This window comes from Physeter macrocephalus, chromosome 16 (assembly GCF_002837175.3).
Source record: "Physeter macrocephalus isolate SW-GA chromosome 16, ASM283717v5, whole genome shotgun sequence".
NCBI classification, from domain to species: domain Eukaryota; kingdom Metazoa; phylum Chordata; class Mammalia; order Artiodactyla; family Physeteridae; genus Physeter; species Physeter macrocephalus.
In genome coordinates, this window is record NC_041229.1 from 37643384 (window position 1) to 37663623 (window position 20240).

A 20240-nucleotide genomic window follows, 5' to 3' on the forward strand; every position below is an offset into this window, starting at 1 on the left:
AGAAAAATGAGTGTGTTGTCAGAAACGTAAGTGCCAAGATTACCCCAAGTCACGCATTTTTGTTTTTCACCTTGGCAGAGGAGAAGCAGTCCAGTGAGTCAGGCCACTGAAGCTAATAACGAGTTCCAGTGTACTGAGGCCACAAGATTAGATTAAGTGTGCGAATCACAGAATAAGAAGCCTTGTAACATAACCATGTTGGGCATTGGCAAAGGTGATGTTCCTGAGTCAATGAGTTTATATTCTTGTGTTCCAGTTCATTCTGATGAAATTATTTATTTAGAAGAGTTACTGAGCCAACCATATGTATATTTTTAAGGAGGTATCTCCCCCTAATTATTACAGGTATGTTTTGAAATGTATGACATTTGAAATAGAATCATTAAGCTCAGAAACCCTAATGGTGGAAGCTGTTGATAATGTGTAGTAGGGCCAGGGAGGCAGACAGTGAAGGTCTTTCCATTGCACTTGAAATGACATTATGGGGGAGACTTCTGTGGCCCATCTGTAGTTAGTTAAAAAAAAAAAAAAAAGAAAAAAAGGAAAAAAGAATCATTACTTAGCTAAATTAGAATATTTTTCAAGCGTATTTTAAAAGATAGATATAGCTTCTGATAAAATCACTTAATATAAAAACAATGAAAATATTTAAAGAAATTGTGGCTTATATTTCTTGATAGGGTATCGTTTCTGTTTATCTATAATCAGGGGCATTGAATTTACACAGTGATAGCCCAGAGTTCCTGAAATAAATATAGCTATTGGATTTAGTTTCCTTTTGACTCTGTTGTATGAAATACAATATTGGAATATTTCTATTTAGTTTATGAGTCTTTACTTCATATTCAAGACTGTGATTACCTAATTAGAAAAAACATACGTATATATACACTTACATACACATATACCTTTTGGACAATCAGTTTAATTTTTCAGTATTTATCTAGATATTGTGTGACCATTTCAAAAGGCAGAATACTCATTTCTGAAGCTCTGGAATGTTAGAACTAAAAGGAATTATCTAGGCCACGGTTCTTAACCTTAAAGTCCCTGACATTGTAAACAATTCAGGGAATAGCTTTCATGAGATTTTTCAAAGAGGTATCTGACCATCAAAAAGCTAACCATTAAAATAGTCTAATTGGTACTTTTCACAGATAATGAAACTGTAATGGGGAGTGGGGATTAAGTCACTTGGCCATGGATACTGCTGTTAAGTATCCTTGTTTCTTAATTCCCAACTTTTTCTTTAATCATTCCAGTAGAAATAACAGTCAAAAAACAATTCCCACCAGTTGTTTAAGGATTATTTGTCATTCACTTAAGACATAGCCTCTTTAACAAAATATTTGCTCCAATGTCCTAAGAAATTTTTCAATGGAAATGGAATACTATATATGGTATATAAAGTAACATATGCACAGGAGCTCCAGAAGGAAAATGAAACTTTCTGTTTATCTTCCCCTGCCTTGTTCTGCCCCCCCAGCCCCCCTTTGCCACATTTCTTTTTCATTTTGTCTTATGTTCTAGTCATGGCCTCTGATGAATTTGATTAGAATAATTCAATCTTTTGATCATTCTCATTTTTTCACTCATTAATTAGTTTGAGCAGTATTTCTCGAGTGCCTGTTCTATACCAGGTACCATGCTAGGTCTTAGGAATAGAATGGCGAGCAAAACTGACAGTTCTTCCTTCTTAAAGTTTGTAGTCTTAGAGGAACTAGTCAGGGAGTTTTGCAGAACTAGGCTCCCTGCAGAGGTGCCAGCTTATTTAAGGATCTCAAAGAAGGCCACTGTGGTTGGACAGAAGAGCAAGGAGAGAGAGAGAGATGTACAAGAGGAGGCTGGAGAAGGAGGCAGGGGCAGGTCATGTAGCTACTTGAGGCTAAGGTAAGTAAGAGCAGTGGGGAGCCATGGAAGGATTTCAAGCAGGGGGATGGCATGGTGCATTTTAACTTTTTGGCTATTATGAATAATGCTGCTGTGAACATCCGTGTACATTTGTATAGTTTTTTAAGTAGGCATGTTTTCATTTGTCCTGGATATATGTTTAGGAGTGGAATTGCTATGTCATTTGGTAACTCCATTTCACCTTTTAAGGAACTGCAAGACTGATTTCCAAAGTGGCTATACCATCTAACATTCCCATCAGCAATGCATGAGGGTTCCAGTTTCTCCACAATTTTGCTAACGCTTGTTATTGTCTTTTTGATTTTAGCCACCCTAGAGGGTGTGGAGTGGTTTCTCATTGTGAATCCCTTGCCTTTTCCTAGCAAGGTTTTAATCCTGGCAGTTAGGATTCTCAGTGTTCTGGTACCAGGCCTTTTATCTATTTTGTTTGAGTCAGTGACTTATTATTCACAAAATACGCCCTATACTTTCTAAAACTCTTTTAAAAAATTTCTCTGTGTGTGTGTGTGTGTGTGTGTGTGTGTGTGTGTGTGTGTGTGTGTGGGGGGGGATGGGCGGGGGTGCTTGTGATTTGCAAAGCCTTGATCTGTGCCTTGTAGTCCTTCCTTAAAGGGCCAGCTGAATTTCTTTCTCCTTCATTTGAACACATCGAGCCATGTGGAATAGTTGATATTTGACCATTTACCTACAAAACAGCAATTTCAAATGGTTCAACTTAATGTATTTCTTCTTTTCTCTAATCCTCAAATTATTACCATTTCCTTTGAGTTTTTTCTCCTGGCCCTTGTTTGTACCTCTCATATTATTAATATGCTTATGTGGTATAATGTCTCTTATCGGGCTGAAATCTCAAGGGCAGAGGCTGTTCTGTAATCTAGTATTTTTTTTTTTTTTTTTTTTTTTTTGGTGGTATGCGGGCCTCCCTCTGTTGTGGCCTCTCCCGTTGCGGAGCACAGGCTCCGGACGCGCAGGCTCAGCGGCCATGGCTCACGGGCCCAGCCGCTCCGCGGCATGTGGGATCCTCCCAGACCGGGGTGCGAACCCGGTTCCCCTGCATCGGCAGGCGGACGCGCAACCACTGCGCCACCAGGGAAGCCCTGTAATCTAGTATTTTGTACATAGTCAGGGTTTGGTAATTGTTAAAAATTTTTTAAAGGTATATGTGCATTATACAGTGAATCAATATAGACAAAAATGAATCAGTATAAACAGTACATCAATGTAAACATAACTGAATACAAATGCACAGGTGTTGGAATGACTAGACTTATTGAAAGGAATCAGTAAGCATAACTTAGGACTGGTTTATTGTGGAAAATGCACCTTCAAGATAAGTTTGAGGTGGTTAAAAACCAGAGTTGGTCAGAAGAGAAGACAGTTTGGAGACTAAATTAAAAGCTATTAGGAGTGGAAACAGAGAAGAGTCTGATTCTCATGACCAGGGGCAAGGAACGGGTTTGTCTGGCTGGAGTGAAATGTAAACTGGAGCTAGAAGTAGGTATGGTGGAGAGCCTTGGCACTCTGAAAGCTATTACGAGATTTAATTTGATTTGGAGGCAATTGGGTACCAGTATATGCACTTTCATCATAATAAATACAGGTGCTATAGGATTGTTGGAGTGATGCTTGAAGAACATTATTTTTGTAGATTTGAATATTATATATTAGAAAGTGAAGAGACTAACATCCCTGAGTGAATCCAGTTATGAGATGATTCCAGCTTTTTTCAGCAAAAGTGTATTGAGCTAGAGTGAGACATGAAAATGGGAAATAAAAACCATATTCAATGTGAAAGAAAGGAAGGGAAGAAGAAAAGATAATATAAACTGTTTCTTGATGGAAATGACTTCATGCAGTTGGAGTGTCTATCAAGTTGGGGTGAACACTTTCGGGAAAGGTAGTTCTGTGGAAAACATAATAGGCAACATGAACATTAATTTTTACTCATATTTTTCCCAGAGAAAGGTTATTTCTGATGACATAATTAGGTCTCTTCTGGTAGGACTGCCATGTCCTTTTTAGTACTTTTTAGAACTTTTGAGCTTTTTTTGTATAGAAAAAATTAATTTTATATTATCAATTTCAAATTGGAAATCTTTCACTTCTATCAGTATATCCAAGAAAAACTCCTTTGATGACTTTTATTCTCTATGACTGTATTAGTCAGCTCAGGCTTGCATACAAAGCAATACTATAGACTTGTGGCTTAAACAACAGAAATTTATTTCTCACAGTTTTAGAGGCTGGGAAGTCTGGGATCAAGGTGCTGGACGATTCAGTTCTCAGTGAGGACTCTCTTTGACTGGCTTTCAGGTGGCTGTCTTCTTGCTGTTTTCTTACATGGCCTTTCCTGGTGTGTGCTTGCAGAGTCAGGTAGGGATGGGGGCAATGATAGGCTTTCTGTCTTCCTCTTCTTATAAGGCCACTAATCCTATCGATCTTAACTTATACCCCACCCTTATGACTTCATTTAACTTTAATTATCTCCTAAAAGCCCTGTCACCAATTATAATCACTTTGGGGCTCACAGTGAGCTTCATTGTAAGAATTTGGGGAGGGGGCACCATCAGTTCATGGCAACGACAGACTTCATTTTTATTTTTATTTTTTTATGGTAAGTGGCCCTCTCACTGTTGTGGCCTCTTCTGTTGCGGAGCACAGGCTCTGGATGTGCAGGCTCAGCGGCCATGGCTCACGGGTCCAGCCGCTCCGCGGCATGTGGGATCCTCCCGGACCGGGGCACGAACCCGTATCCCCTGCATCGGCAGGCGGACTCTCAACCACTGCGCCACCAGGGAAGCCCCAGACTTCATTTTTAAATTGGCGTTCACAGTGCCAACACACATGCCCTTATAGTGGGAAAAATATTCATTTTTCTAATACTTCTAACATAATGTTGTCCAAAAGACATAATTCCTTATTTTGTGAATACCAGGTCTTTAATTGTAGTTCTTGCTGTCCCCTCCACCCCCCCAGTAAATCTGTGGGTACAGTCACTAGGGGACATTTGTATTCTGACTTGTAATATGTCACAGCTGAAAATAGTATTAATGAGAGGTGAAACAGCAACTTTGCCATTATAATTTTTAAATTTATGCAGCTAATCTTACTTGGGGTGGGGTAATTTCTGTGTAGTAACACTCATTTGTCATAAATAATTACAGCTAATATTGATACTTACACGTGGTGCTACATGCTACTTTTTTTTTAGACGCTTTACGTATTTTATTGTGAGCAAGATAGGGAAGCGATCTGTGGTGAAGGATCTTGGAATAGTAAACAATAACAGTGTCTGAGAAGAGGGGCTCATAGATGAGTAAATAAAATACAATGTTACAGGTATTATGATAGAAATATGTACAGTGTACAGTGAAGGAAGAAGTAGTCATGTTTACAGGATGGATAGGGGCAAAGAGGGCATGGAAATGTACGAAGGACGAGAGGCAAAGGCAGCAGGATTAGCAAAGGTGCAGATGCATGAAATAGCTAAAGAACTTAGAGAATCTGCAAGCCATTCCCAACGGGTTCAGGTGAATAAGAGCTCCAGCTAGATATGTAGAACAAAGGCCAGATCATGGAAGACTTCAAGTGTTGTGCTAAGGAGTTTGGGCTCAATTCTATAGGCAGTGAGTAATCACTGAAGATTTAAGCAGGGAATGCAAGTTAAAACCACAATGAGATATCACCTCACACCTGTTAGAATGGCTCTTGTCAAAAAGACAAAACATCACAAGTGTTGGTGAGTATGTGAAGAAAAGGGAGCCCTGGTAGACTGTAGGTCGGCATATAAAGTGGTACAGTCGCTATGGGAAACAGGATGGAGGTTCCTCAAAAAATTAAAAATAGAACAATTAAAAATAGAACTACTGTATGATCCAGCAATTCAACTTCTGGATATTTATCTGAGAAAAACGAAAACACTAACTCAAAAAGATATGTGCACCCTCATGTTCATTGCAGCCTTATTTCCAATAACCAAAATATGGAAGCAACCTAAGGGTCCGCTGATGGATGAATTGATAAAGAAAATGTGCTACACACACACACACACACACACACACACACACACACACACAACAGGATATTATTTAGCCATAAAAAGAAGGAAATCTTGTCATTTGCAACAACATGGGTGGATCTTGAGGGCATTATGCTAAATGAAATAAGTCAGAGGAAGACAAATACTGTATGATCTCACTTATATGTGGAATCTGAAAAACAAAAACCGAACTCACATAGAACAGATTGGTGGTTGCCAGAGGCAGGGGATTAGGGTAGGAGGGAACGGGTGAAATGCGAAGGTGGTCAAAGTACTTCTGGTTATGAAATAAAGTCATGGGGATGTGATGTACAGCATGGTGACTATAGCTAATAATACTGTATTGTATAGTTGAGAGTTGCTAAGAGAGTTGATCTTAAAAGTTCTCATCAGAGACTTCCCTGGTGGCGCAGTGATTAAGAATCCGCCTGCCAATGCAGGGGACATAGGTTCGAGCCCTGGTGTGGGAAGATCCCACATGCCGCGGAGCAACTAAGCCCGTGCGCCACAACTACTGAGCCTGCGCTCTAGAGCCCGCGAGCCACAACTACTGAAGCCCGCACGCCTAGAGCCTGTGCTCCGTAACTAGAGAAGCCACTACAATGAGAAGCCCGCACACCGCAACAAAGAGTAGCCCCTGCTCGCTGCAACTAGAGAAAGCCTGTGCACAGCAACGGAGACCCAATGCAGCCAATAAGTAAATAACTAACTAAATAAATAAATTTATTTTAAAAAAAAGTTTTTATTGGAAGAAAAATTGTAAATATGCACGGTGATGGATGTTAACAGTACTTCACTGTGATTATTTCATAATATATACAAACATGGAATCATTATGCTGTACACCTGAAACTAATATAATGTTATATGTCTGTTATATCTCAATTTAGAAAAAAGTTTTAAGCAGAGGAATGATAGGATCAGATCTGTTTTTGAAAGATCACTTTGGTATTAGTTTGGGATGATATATTGGATGAGTAGTTGAGGGAAGAGGTGTTGAGCTAAAACAGTAAAAATTAGGATAGAAAAAAGGATGCATTCAAGAGATGATAGGGAGGTAGACTCTACGGGACTTTGGATTGATTGGATGTGATTGGCTTGGGGAAAAGATAATGATGGTTTAGAAAAATCACTTGGTAAGTGAGAGTGTTGCTGAGCACTGCCCAGGGCCTAGCTAATATTTTCTAACCATGAGTTTTAAATGGCCCCAATGTGAAGATTTATTCCATTAGCACAGGAGAAGGTAGATAGTTATTCAATATATTGATCTGAATTTAGGGATTAGTTAGGGAAGTGGTGGTCAGTGGATAAGGATATCAGCATACTGAGTGTTTGGTGAGAGAGAGTATAAAATGTTACTGTGTATTCCAGGTTGGATGGGGAAGGAAGTGAAGGGGGATAGAAAGAGCAGTAAAGCATGAAGGATAATAATGACAAATGGAGGAGTTGAGGGATGAGTTGTCACCACTAGGTTGAAGATTAGATGAAGGGAAAGTTAAGAAAGTGAGATATTTGGAAAGAATAGCATCTGTGGTCAGGTATTGGTTTCCTTAAGTTTAAGATTACAAAGGCTGGGTAGTTTCCAGAAATGATAAAGTACAGTGTGTGACTACAGAAACACATTGCTAAGGTGGGGATATAAATGAGGGATGTAGAAGTGAGGAATTTTGAGCTAGATTGTTGCTAGTTTGCCCTTATGGGCATTAAAATTCCCATGATGAAGGCACTTTTGGAGTAGAAAGAAGCTTTGGAGTAGAAAGAAGCTTTAGAGAAGAAAGTGAGCCAGATTAGAAAGTTCTTACTGAGTGAGGAGGAGTAATTAAAAGGCGAGTGGATGATAGTTACAGAGAGGTTTTATACCCAAATCCCATGAATCTCAGAGGAAGAAGGCTTTTATATATGAAGATGGAAAAGTAATACTAGTGTAGAAGCATGAGAAAGGAGCTGGGGAAATGCTGGCTTCACCTTTGGGCTTTTAAGATGTGGGACAAGAAAGTTTTCTTTAGAAAAGGCTGCAGTGAAGTGGATTCCTGGAAGGAGATCTCAGTTGAAGCAAAGAGGTGGAGGGGAGAATTTGGTTGAAGATGTAAGAGAATTTATTCAGTATGGAGTAAAAAGTCTAGTATAAAGGTTAGGAAAAGTTAGGAGCTGAAGGAAGACTTGGGCAGGGAAAATGGATGGAGAAAACACATAGTCGGACTAGAAGGTCTGGCATTTTTGAAGAAGTTCAGGATGACAAGGATAACAGGAATGTTTGGATTGAAATTTATGTAGTGAAGTTTATGGGCCTAGGAAAACCAAAGTGTCATTGGTTACTTAATGAGATTAGCAGACTGCAATCTTTGCTCGGAGTTCAAATGCCTTGCCAATTACAAGATTCTTATTCTCTAGCAGTTTATAATTTAAAAAGGAGGAGGCTGTGTAACCAAAGAGCTCTAGTCTAATGTGGAAAGTGTTAAGTGCCATTTTAGAGTATAGGCAGAAGTGTTGTCGACTGAGAGTTTTGTTCCAGCTGGAAGACCTGGGGAAGGTTTCTTGGAAAAGCTAGCCTTTTAACCGGGTCTTAAAGCGTAAGTAGGATGTTAATAAATAGATTGGGATAAATGGGCATTCTTTTTGGAATGGCATGAGCAAAGGTATGAATTCAGGGAAATACAGAGCTTGTTTGTGGAACAGTTCATAAAAGGTCAACATAGAGAGCTTGACCTCAAGATGAGCAGTGGGGAAATGGAAGAGAGCAGTGGAAATTAGCTTGTATTATTGTAGTAGCCATGGTGATCAGAAGCATGCATAGAGCCCATATGACAGGAGAAAAATAACTGCTGAAAAAGAACTGCATTCTGTGGCCACCTTCAGTCTGAGTAGCCACTTCATGTTTATACCAGAACTTTCAGGAGTTCTGGTGGTGGTGGTGGTGGTGGTGTGTGTATTTGTGTTTGCTATAATCACAAGTATTCCCACCCTTGTCCCCTCCAGCCCCTCGTTGCCTGCCTGGAGTTTAAAACCTTTTAGCGCTTATTTAAATACAACAGTGTAGATCACAATATATACCCATGTTTATGTGTATCTGAAAAGAGAAGTTAATAATTAAAGGCTGTTTTCCACACTTTTGCTTGAAAGACTGATTCTTTGAGACTGCAAAGTATTAGTTGCAAGACCTGGTTTTGTTTGTTATTTTATTTCTCTTAGATTTGTTTATTTCATACTTTGGCTCTAAAGAACTATTTGGTGTCTTAATGGTACATGCTATAATATTCCTATTGATAATATTATTTTTAGGTATACACTACCCATAATTCCAAATTGTGTTTTATTGCCTTTACATGTTTTTTCTGTTTTCCCAGAAGGTCATATACATAAAAAATAGTACCATGCATTTCAGCTGGTTCAAAATAGACTTTTTGAGGTGTTGATTGCTGTAACACTTAGAATTGTGTTTGGCTATACAGAATAGAAAACTCCATTAGTGATTTTAAAAATTGACTTCATTTATTTTACATAACCAGAATTCCCAAAGTAGGGAGTTGTTGGTGTAGATTCAGCTGCTCACCAGGAAAGGACTTTATGCTCTTTTGTGTCCTTCGCAAGCCAGCATTTGCTCATGTTTACAGGATGGCCACAGTATATCCAAGCTTTACGTTCTTGGTCCAGGCAAGAGAAAGTAGGAAAGGTTAAGGACCGCCTTGCTATTTCTGCTCTCCTTTATTAAGAAAATAAGAGGCTTCCATAACAATTAATAAACCACCCCTTAAATCTCATTGGCCAAAATTGTGTCACATTGTTTCCTAGACACAAGGGAGCCAAAAACAAGCATGTCATCTTGGGCTGGCCACAAACTGTCCTCACTAAAGTTGGGAAAGAAAGGGGTGTGTATATATATGGAGCAGGCAGCAAACAATATCTGTTAGAGTACTGTGCCTAAAGTTTGTCTATTTTACTTGTTATTTTAATGCACATGGAATTTAATTACTCAGAAATTGGTACAGGAAAAAAGGAAGAAATCATTCTCAGCCTATCAATTTCTCTTTCCTTGCATTATAACACTAGATAATAGAATTCTTATGACTGCTCCTTTGTATAATATAGATTCTTTGATACAAAAAAAATTATACAATTATACTTTGAAATAGTTAATAAAATAAAGAGATGTTTGTATTTGAAAAAACAATTTTGAAGTGTTCACACTGGAATGCCATTTTCATTCATTTAAGTGAAGTGACAGTTTATTTTGGGGGAGATGGTTTTCACATTGTATAAATATATAAAAACATATTGTAGATAGCATGATCTTACACATGGAACACTAAAAACTCTATCAAAAGAACTGTTAAAACTAATAAGCAAATTCAGGTTAAGTTGCAGGATACAAAATCAACATGCAGAAATCAGTTGTTTCTATATGCTAGCAACGAACTTCCAAAAAAGACATTAAGAAAACAAATTCATTGCAATAACATCAACAAGAATAAAATACTAAGGAGTTAAATTAACCAAGGCGGTAAAAGACCTGTACGAAGAAAACTATAAAACTATGGAAGAAATTGAAGAAGACACAAATCAATAGAAAGTTATCCTATGTTAATGGATTGGAAGAATTAATCTTGTTAAAATGTCACTGCTGCCCAAAGTGATCTACAGATTCAATGCATTCTACATAAAAATTCTGATGGCATTTTTCACAGATAGAAAAACAACTCTAAAGTCAGTATGGAACCACACAAAACCTGAACTAGCTAAAGCAATCTTGAGCCCAAAGAACAAAGCTGGAGGCATCATACTTCCTAACTTCAAACTGTATTACAAAGCTATAGTTATCAAAGCAATATGGTACCAGCATAAGAAAATAGACACATAGACATTAGAACAGAATAGAGAGCCCAGAAATAGAACCACACATGTATACGGTCAACTTGCCTTTGAAAGGGCACCAGGAATGCACAGTGGGGAAATGATAGACTCTTCAATAAATGGTGTTGGTGAAAATGGATATCCACATGCAAAACGATGAAATTGGACTCTTGTATTACATCACACACAAAAATCAACACAAAATGGATTAAACATTTAAAAGTAAGACCTGAGTCTGTTACACGCCTAGAGGAAAACATAGGGAAAAAGCTCTTTGGTGTTGGTCTTGAGAATGGTTTCTGGGATTTGACACCAATAGTTCAGGCAACAAAAGCAAAAATAAACTATTGGGACTACATCAAAAACGAAGTGTCCCTATAACAAAAGAAAAAAATAAACAAAATGAAAAAGTGACCTACTGAGAGAGAAAATGTTTTCAAATCCTATCTGAAGAGGGAAAAAGTAGACATACTGATCAAAAGGGACAAGTTTTCAGTTATAAATTAAGTTCTGGGTACCTAATACATAGCACGGTGACTATAGTTAGTAATACGGTATTGTATACTTGAAACTGCCAAGACAGTAGATCTCAAATTCTCTCACCAGAAAAAGAAAGGTAACTATGTGAGGTGATGGATGTTTCAGTTAGCTTAATTGTGGTGATCATTTCACAGTGTATACATATGTCAAAACATGTTGTACACCTAAAATATATACAATTTTTAGTAATCAAACCTCAATAAAGCTGAAAAAAACAATTAAAAAATGAACTGACAGTTTTTTGAGGGGAGATGATTTTCACATTATAAAAATAGTTTAGTAATCATTATACACAGGTTTATGATGGACAAATTTTAAAATAAAAATATGGTTCTTAAATATTTTCACAACCTCAAGGTGGATTATTCCATCAGAATCTAATGAAAAAGTTTTGACTTTTCATGTGAGGGAGACTTTTTATATGTTGGGAATGAAACTTTAGAAAAATATATTTTTTTATTAGAACTTTAAGTTTCAATTAAAAGTGTCTGAGATTTTTCTACCATTGATTTTTCTTCCTTAAATAATTAAAAATTTGTTTTACTGATAAAAGGAAATGATGTAAATCATTTCAGTTTGTGGCATAGGTATACTGTCACTGTATTTTTGGCCACAGGGCATGTAGGATCTCAGTTCCCTGACCAGGGATTGAACCCATGGCCCCTGCAGTGGAAACGTGGAGTCTTAACCACTGGACCTCCAGGGAAGTCCTGTATTTTTGAATTTAAGAAACATAATACATGTTAAGTGTATACACAGGCTCTGAAGTCGATTTTAAGGAAAATAAAGACACGGTCCTCCCTCTTGGGGTATTTAAATTTTAGTTGGTGAAACTAAATTTACATACCTGAGATCAGTAAACAGTAAAAGGCAGTATGTGATCAGGTATCAAAAGTTCTATAAGAATTTAAGAGAATAAAAGTAACTCTAGAGTGTGATTACTTATTGTAAAGGAAGAAGTGGATATTTAAGACAGGCCTGTTAAAAATATAGAATTTGGTTTGGTGGAAAGGTACAAGGTACAAAGACAGGCTCATCTTTCCATCTTCTGCTCATCCAGAACTGTTGAACTATTTGTAGTTTCTCAAGTGTTCTGTGCTCTTTGATAATTCTATACTTCTGTAGTGTTTTTTGTTTGTTTTTGGAATTCCCTTACTTGTTTGTCAGCCTGACAGTTTCCTATCGTTCAAGACTCAGTTCAGATATCACCTCCTCTGTGATGTCTTCCCAGAACTTTCCTGGGTAGAGTTAGGTGCTTTCTTTTCTTTTCTCCAAGTTTGTAATCATAGTCCTTCTTTCTCTTTCTCTTTCTCTCTCTCTTTCTGCCCTCACCCCACCCCATGTGCGTGTGTGTGTGTGTGTATGTAGAGTTATCACATTGCACCATTATCTACTTGTCTGTCTCTTTCACAAGCTTGTGAGCTTTATGAACATGAGGGTTTTGCCATATTTATCTCCAAATCATAGTGCCTGGTGTAATGGTTTTGCACATTAGCCTGATCATTGGATGAATAAATGGATGGTTGGATAAAAAGGAAGAATTAACCTGGAGCGTATTCATGAGTACTGGGGAAGCTAGTCCAGAGGGAATGTGGATGGTAATAATACTTAGCCCTATTCTTACCAATAGAGCTTGCAGTTTATCAGTATTTGGAGGTAAGATTGAATAGGCAAAGTAGGACTTGTTGGCAGTGGAAGTTTTAAGAAATAATAGTTATAGTTAATAAAATTTCTGAAATTGGTTTTTAACACGCCCATTTTTCAAACACTGTGCTTTTGTATCTTGTAGTGCTTCCACTTCTCATTCAGAGAATTCAGTGCATACAAAATCAGCTTCTGTTGTATCATCGGATTCCATATCAACTTCTGCAGAGAACTTTTCTCCTGATTTGAGGGTACGTATACTGTTTCTAAGTTCTAGTGAAGTATTTTCTGTTAGCTGTTTGTGGCCACACTATCAATATAACCTTTAGCTAAATAAGAAGGAGACGCTGATGGAAGTCTCAAAGATCTGAGTCTTTAGGTAATATCCCAGAACAGGCCATTCTTATTTATTTGTAAAAGAAAAATGTGTAATTCATCTCTGGGTTTGATATCTTTAAGATAATTAATGAATTTTGTTGTGATATAAAAGATTTTCATGAATACTCCCATAATGCTTTACTCCCAATAATAGCTAATATTTTTTGAGTACTTACCATGTGCCAAGTATGGTAAGTACTAAGTGCTCTAATGAAATATCTCTTGTAATACTTTTAGCAATTCTGTGAGGTAGAAATTATTATTACTACCATTCTACAGATGACAGTAACTCAGAGATTAAATAACATGTCCAGGGTCTCATAGCTAATAAATTTTTCAGTATTACAGCTCATGTAGTCCAGTTCTGGAGCTAAGTCACTTAAATACTGTGCTCTAGTTGCTACATACCTCATTATAGTATGTAGGTATTCCTCTATTTATTAAAGGTCTTGTTGCTATGAAATTAACCATATCAGTGATATCCTGTAGCACTTTGTACATTTTTGGATTCATCTGCTTTTGTTCTGCTGCTTGTCTATGAATGATGGGGAAAATGAATTTCATATGTAGTGATAACATTTAAACCTTACCTCAAAATCTTTTTATTCTGATCAAGTGACTGCCTTCTCATTGGTTATACTTTCACAATTTTAACTAAAACATTGTTCTCATTAATGAAGTAATTTGCTGTTGAGAATATATCTTTTTCATGTATTTCATTTTCAAAACCAGAATCCAACAAATGTAAGAAGACAGGTTAGAAGTGTGTGTAAAGGCTTCTGCATATTTGCCATTATCTCTTGTGAAATGTCATAAAATACTAAATTGGGTATAGCAGGACTTTAAACATTGCTACAGATGATAAACAGTTATCTTTATAATCTGAATATATGTTGTGCTGGTTAAAAAGGCCTCATAATATCATTAGCTGTTATCTTGAAGCACAGCATACATTTAGGGCAGAGTTTATCATTAATAATAGTGGATATAAGTCCACTGTTGCCTTTCATTAATTTATTACTATTTAAAAATACATATTTGATATATGTATCTAACCTTGGTTTAGTCATTAGATTAATAAAAATACATTAAAGGCCTCTAGGCCTCTTGATAATTTTGAAATTTTTTGGCCTACTTCTGGTCAGATTTTATTAAAATCTTAAAAACATCATTAAGATTTAAAATGATCATCGTTTTTAACTTCTTGTGACTGATAAAGAACTCAGGAATGGGAGAAATGCCGCTTTTATTTCTAGCCTGTGCTTATATTATTAATGTTATATTTTAGCTGCTGTTTCTTGCCTAAAATATGTTAAACCATGTGTGTATTCTTGTGAGGGTTAGCTTAGTTAAACTACTTAACTAGGCATGGGTGTGAATTGCAGTACATTGTAGGATGCTGAAAGGAGGCCTCCACTGTCAGCTTCTCTGTGTGCAGACCCCCTTTATTTCCTCAGGATGTCATGTATACCATAATAAGAGTGACTGGCTTACATTGGGACAAAATAAGGGTCATAATGTTAATCTGCAGATTAAATATTATAATTTATTTCTTATTTTTATTAGATAAAATTTTAATTTTAGAACAGGTTTAGATTTACAGAAAAATTGCAAAGATACTACAGAGTTCCCAGATACTTGACATCCAGTTTCCCCTATTATTAATATCTTACATTAGTATGGTATGTTTGTCAAAATTAATGAACCAGTGTTGATGCATTATTATTAACTAAAATCAATGCTTTATTCACATATCCTTAGTTTTTACCTAATGTCCTTCTTTTTGTTCCATGGTCCATCCAGGATACCACACTGCATTTAGTAGTCATGTCTCCTTAGGCACGGCACCTCTTGGCTGTGACAGGTTTTCAGACTTTCTGTTTTTCATGACCCTGTTAGTTTTGAAGAGCACTGGTCAGATACTTTGTAGAATGTGTGATGTTTTACCCATTATGAGACTGGGATTATGTCTTTTGGGGAAGAAGACCACAGAGGTGAAGAGCCATTTTCATCATATCATATCAAAGGTACATACTATCAACATGATTTGTCACTGTTGGTGTTAACATTAATCACTTGGTTGAGGTAGTGTTAGGTTCTTTCCCTATAAAATACTCTTTTTTCCCCTTCTTATCCTTATACTGTACTCTTTGAAAGGAAGTAACTATGCACAGTCCATGCTTAAGGAGCCCAGACTCTACCTTGTTAGAGTGGAACACCTTTTATTTCTTTTGCATGAGAGATTTGTCTCTTCTCCCTCATTAATTGATTTATGCAATCATTTATTTATATCAGTATAGACTCATGGATATTTATTTTATATATTACAGTCCAGTACTACTTTGTTGCTCAAATTGTTCCAGCTCCAGATTGGGATTTCTTTCAGTCAGATCTTGTGTCCCTTTGACATACTCCCATCATTATGGTGTTTTGCTATTGTTGTTGATTTTCTTGTTTGTTGTTTGTTTATTAGCTCTTCCTTACTTTCTGTCACTGCAAGATACTCCAAGCTCATCTTGATACTTCCTGCCCCAGTCCTAGAATCATCATCCATTTCTCAGGGAGCCAGATTTCTTTTATTGGAGAATGGTATTAGAAACCAAGATCTGGGCACTATGTGCTCCCTCCCTTCCTTCCTTCCTCTCTCCCTCCCTCCCTTCCCCAAAAAAGGTAACAAAGTACTTTTATTCTCCTTCTGAAGCAAAAAGTCATTTGCATACATCCTATTTGGAGATAATGAGTGTGGTGATCATATATGTAAGTTTGTCTGGACTAGTCTTATTTTATGCTGTTGTCCCTTCAGGTTTTACATTAGACACAAAAATGTCCTGAATTATTGCCTCTCTTAGCACTAGGATACTAAGGGAATCTGTTAAATTTATACATCAGGTCCATGACTTCATGAATTGTCCCCATTAGTGCCTTGTCAATTCAGCATCTTTCTCAACTTTGTGGGACCCTCAGATAATTTTTAATAGACAAATAAAGAGACAATTGTTAAATGTTAAATTAAGGAGAAGATGGTTTTGGGCAACCAAAGGTTAACCGTACTTTCCACAGTAGAGTGCCTGAAAGGACAGAGAAAAAAGGAAACTAATATGCTTAGGCTGACTGTTTTCCTGTTTCCTCATTTTAAAAGATATCCTTGATTATTAGATGTAATCTTTACTTGAATCACAGTCTTTTTTTCAGTTGTGGAAGGGAAATGAATGAGTAACATTTAATATCATTTAAAAAATGCAGCCTGATTTCAAATGTATGTGTAGGGTGGAGGAAAAACATGCTTCTAATAATTGAAAAAAATGTAGTGTGCTACCTGGATGAATATTTATACACGCCTTATCTCATTTAACTTTCACAACAATCCTGTGAGACAGATATCACTACCCCGTTTGACAAAGAGCAACCTGATATTCAGAAGAGCTGAATTAAATCATGTGCTTAAAGGCACACAGCTAGGTGTTGCCCTTTTATTGATATTTGGTCTCAGATTGGTCATATTCCTGTACAGCACATTATCCAGAGAGACTATTCTCCCATGATTTTGTCGCTAAGTTTTTTCAAATGTGAAGTGCGATTTTCTTAATTAAAAGGAATAACTTTAACACATTTTTGAGGTAGAAATAGCAGTTTTCAATATTCCTTAATGAGAATTGCTTTTCTAATTAATCATAAAAGATGGTTTTTCTAATAATATCTGATCTCTCCCCCTTCTCAATTTTGTTAGTTGATGATGTTCTGCTTTGATTATGTATACCTTTAGTGGCTATAAAATGGTAGTGTTCTAGTAAATTATAGGTGCAACGAACTGCAGACAGCTATGTTGTTCTTTGACCATGGTTTAGCTCTATTTATGAGATGAGGGGTTTGGTATGGTAGTTTGAACATCATCATTCACAGATGATTTGAAGTTGGTTAACCTCTAGGCTTTGAGTTCTCCACATAGCCTCACTGTTTATCTCTGCCCTGAGCCTCAACATTTTAGAAGCTCTGTTAGTAACAACTTTTAAATAGAAGTGTAAAGAACATAATGCATTGAAAAGCTAATCCTGCTTCATTAAAAATATTAAGTCAAATTGTATAGGTTTTCTGCTGCAGGCACCATGAAGTGACACTTTCCTGAAAGTTTAGTGTTGTAGTGGAGTAACAGCTGTGAAAGCTTCTGTTATGAATTTCTTAGTCAAGCAAGATTCTTTGCTCCTACATCAGTAAAGCAGAATGGAAAATCATTGGGGGTAGTGGACTATTCTAGATATCTTGAACTTGTATTTACTCAGGTGGAATTCTATTTGTGGTACTTTTTCACCCTGTGAGCCTTGTTTGTTGTGGAAAAAGTCATATACCGATTTAATCCAGTAGATGTATTTCTAAAAAGTTGAGCACAAACTTAGGCTTGATAAATTGAATCCTCAGTAACATTAGTGTTTTCTCTTTGCTTCATTTGTTCTTCACTTGGTAGTGCAGCTTATTTAATTTCATTTAAAAAACTTAAAATTCTTTCATATAGAATTTTTAATAAATTATTTTAAAATAAATTAGCAATTTTAAAAATCAGACTTTCTTTAATAAGAACACATTTTTAAAGTTTGACAGTGAACCTAGAGAACTTGTGTTTAGTCTTCAGTGAGCAAATAAATCAACCAAAGTCCCATGAAATACAGGATTTTAAAATTCAAATGCACAACTCTATTTATTTATAAATAGTATAAATTTTAATTAGTATAGTATTTATACTATGTAATAGTATAAATAGTAATTAGTAATAGTAATAAATAAAATAAATAGTAATAAATAGTAATTAGTATAGCATTGGGCTTTAAGCAAAGTATGTTCCTTAAATGGTGGTGATTAAAAGATAAGTTAAAAGTCAGGCTACACAGTATCCCCTTTCCTTTGTTGATGCCTGTGATATGGCACTTATACGGATGTTTGTCTACAATTCAAACTCAAATATTAAAATGAAATTGTATTCTGTGTTTTTTATCTCTATTTTAGAAGGCCTGTTTGATCTCAGAATATATATATATTTATGTATTTATATAGTTTATGTATACATAAATATATATGAGATAAAAGTTAACAATATTTTGGGTTTTGTTCTTAACCATCTGCCCTTGAAATATTTAATGGGCTTAAATCAAGCAAGTGTGATTATCCTTTCAAAATGTGTGTCATATTGTTCATATTTCTTTATGAACCAAAGGTCAGAGAAAATTGGATTATTTCTTATCTAGAGTGTGTACATGAATGTAATATTGACATATTCTGTAAGTATGCAAATCTAGTTGGAATGAGTTAAGTCTCATAGAGCAGATGTTAGGTAAACAGAGAACAGTGTCTATTATACATAATTATTTCAATAGCCAGAGCAAAAACTGATTGAAGTTAGCACTTATTATGATTAATACCACCACCCCTCATACCAACATCAACTCTTGAGAGCCTAGGAATTGAAAAGAACATCTTAGCGAAATAAAGGATACCCACCAAAACTCCACAGTAAGCCTCATACTTAATGGGAAGATGTTAGAAGCATTTCCTTTAAACTTAGAAACATGATGATGATTTCTGTCACCACTTTTATTCTACATTATGCTAGAAGTCCTAACTAGTAAAATAGGAAAAGAATAAATAATATAAGAAATGAAAGGAAGAAACAAAACTTTTATTATTTATAAATGATTGTATATACAGAAGACTTAAGAAAAATCTATATGTACAGTGGAAAAAGAGGTAAGCAAATCCATGATTATTATGTGATAGGTACTATGACAAAGGTATACCTTGGGAGCAGAAAGGGCAGAACATTCTAAAGCAGTTTACATTATAAGTAAATAAAGTACTACTACATTTAAACATACTTAAAGAAAAAACTTGGCATTTACAAAAACAAGAATTTAAAGAAAAATAAACATTCTGGAAAGAAAAAGAGAATCTACTATAAGATATATACAGATAAGATATATCTGTTGTCCTGTCTTGTATCCTTAGAACTCCATATTTCGAATGTGGAAGCTACCCAGGAAAAGTGTTTTGACTAATCAGTTGAAGAGAATGCGAAATACGAGGTTACTTTCTCTTTTAACAGAATGTCATATCTTTTGAAAAATGCTCATTTCCCCTTTACTTTCCATTGTTAACAGTCCCCTAGTTCTTATGTCTGATAGGCTTGTCTTTGTCTGATGCAGCTAATGCACTACCATAAGGCTAATCTTCCTCTGACATCACTTTCATATGTGATAGCCTGTTTAAAAATTCTTCAAGGGGATCCCCGTTTCTTACAGTAGTGAGTGCAGACTTCTAAGCCTTGTGTTCAGGGTTCTGTGTGTTTGATCCCATTACAGCTATCACACTGTATCTCTAACCGTCCCCAAGTGTAATCCCACCCCGATAGATAGGGATTCTTCTTTTAGTCCCTTACACAATATGTGCTCATTCTCACTTCCATTCATGATCACTTGCTCACATATCTGGAATGTACTTCTGCTCTTCAGTGAAGCAAATCATGGTCAGCCCATTTATCATAGACTCAGTCCCATCTCTGACCCTTCTAGCTCATTATGATCTTTTTTTTTCTGATGGGAGATATTTAGATAAAAATCAGAGAGAGAACAATGTTGAAAAAACTTTGAAGAAGTTATATGAGGAAAATTTGGAAGAGAGACAGTCACTAATTCAGTTCCTTCATCACACTTGAAAATGTTCACAGTTATCTCATTTCCATGCTTAATAGAGAAATGACTTCAGACCACACCCTCATGATTTCCATTTTATTGAAACTTTTCTCAACAAAATTACCTGACTCATATTTGTAAAATTTCGTATCTTTTATAATAACCTTGAGAGTTTTTTTTTTATTATAAAAGTAATACAGTATACC

At 36.1% G+C, this 20240-nt stretch overlaps 1 protein-coding gene across 9 annotated transcripts in view; it reads left to right on the plus strand.

The window, feature by feature from the left end:
- MTMR2 (myotubularin related protein 2) overlaps positions 1–20240 on the plus strand; it is a 105369-nt gene that overhangs the window by 26353 nt on the left and 58776 nt on the right. For all 9 annotated transcript variants that reach the window (XM_007101863.4, XM_007101862.4, XM_007101859.4 and 6 more), the window contains one exon: positions 13128–13233. In XM_007101863.4, the coding sequence (XP_007101925.2) occupies positions 13128–13233 (106 nt within the window). The remainder of the gene's footprint in view (positions 1–13127; positions 13234–20240) is intronic.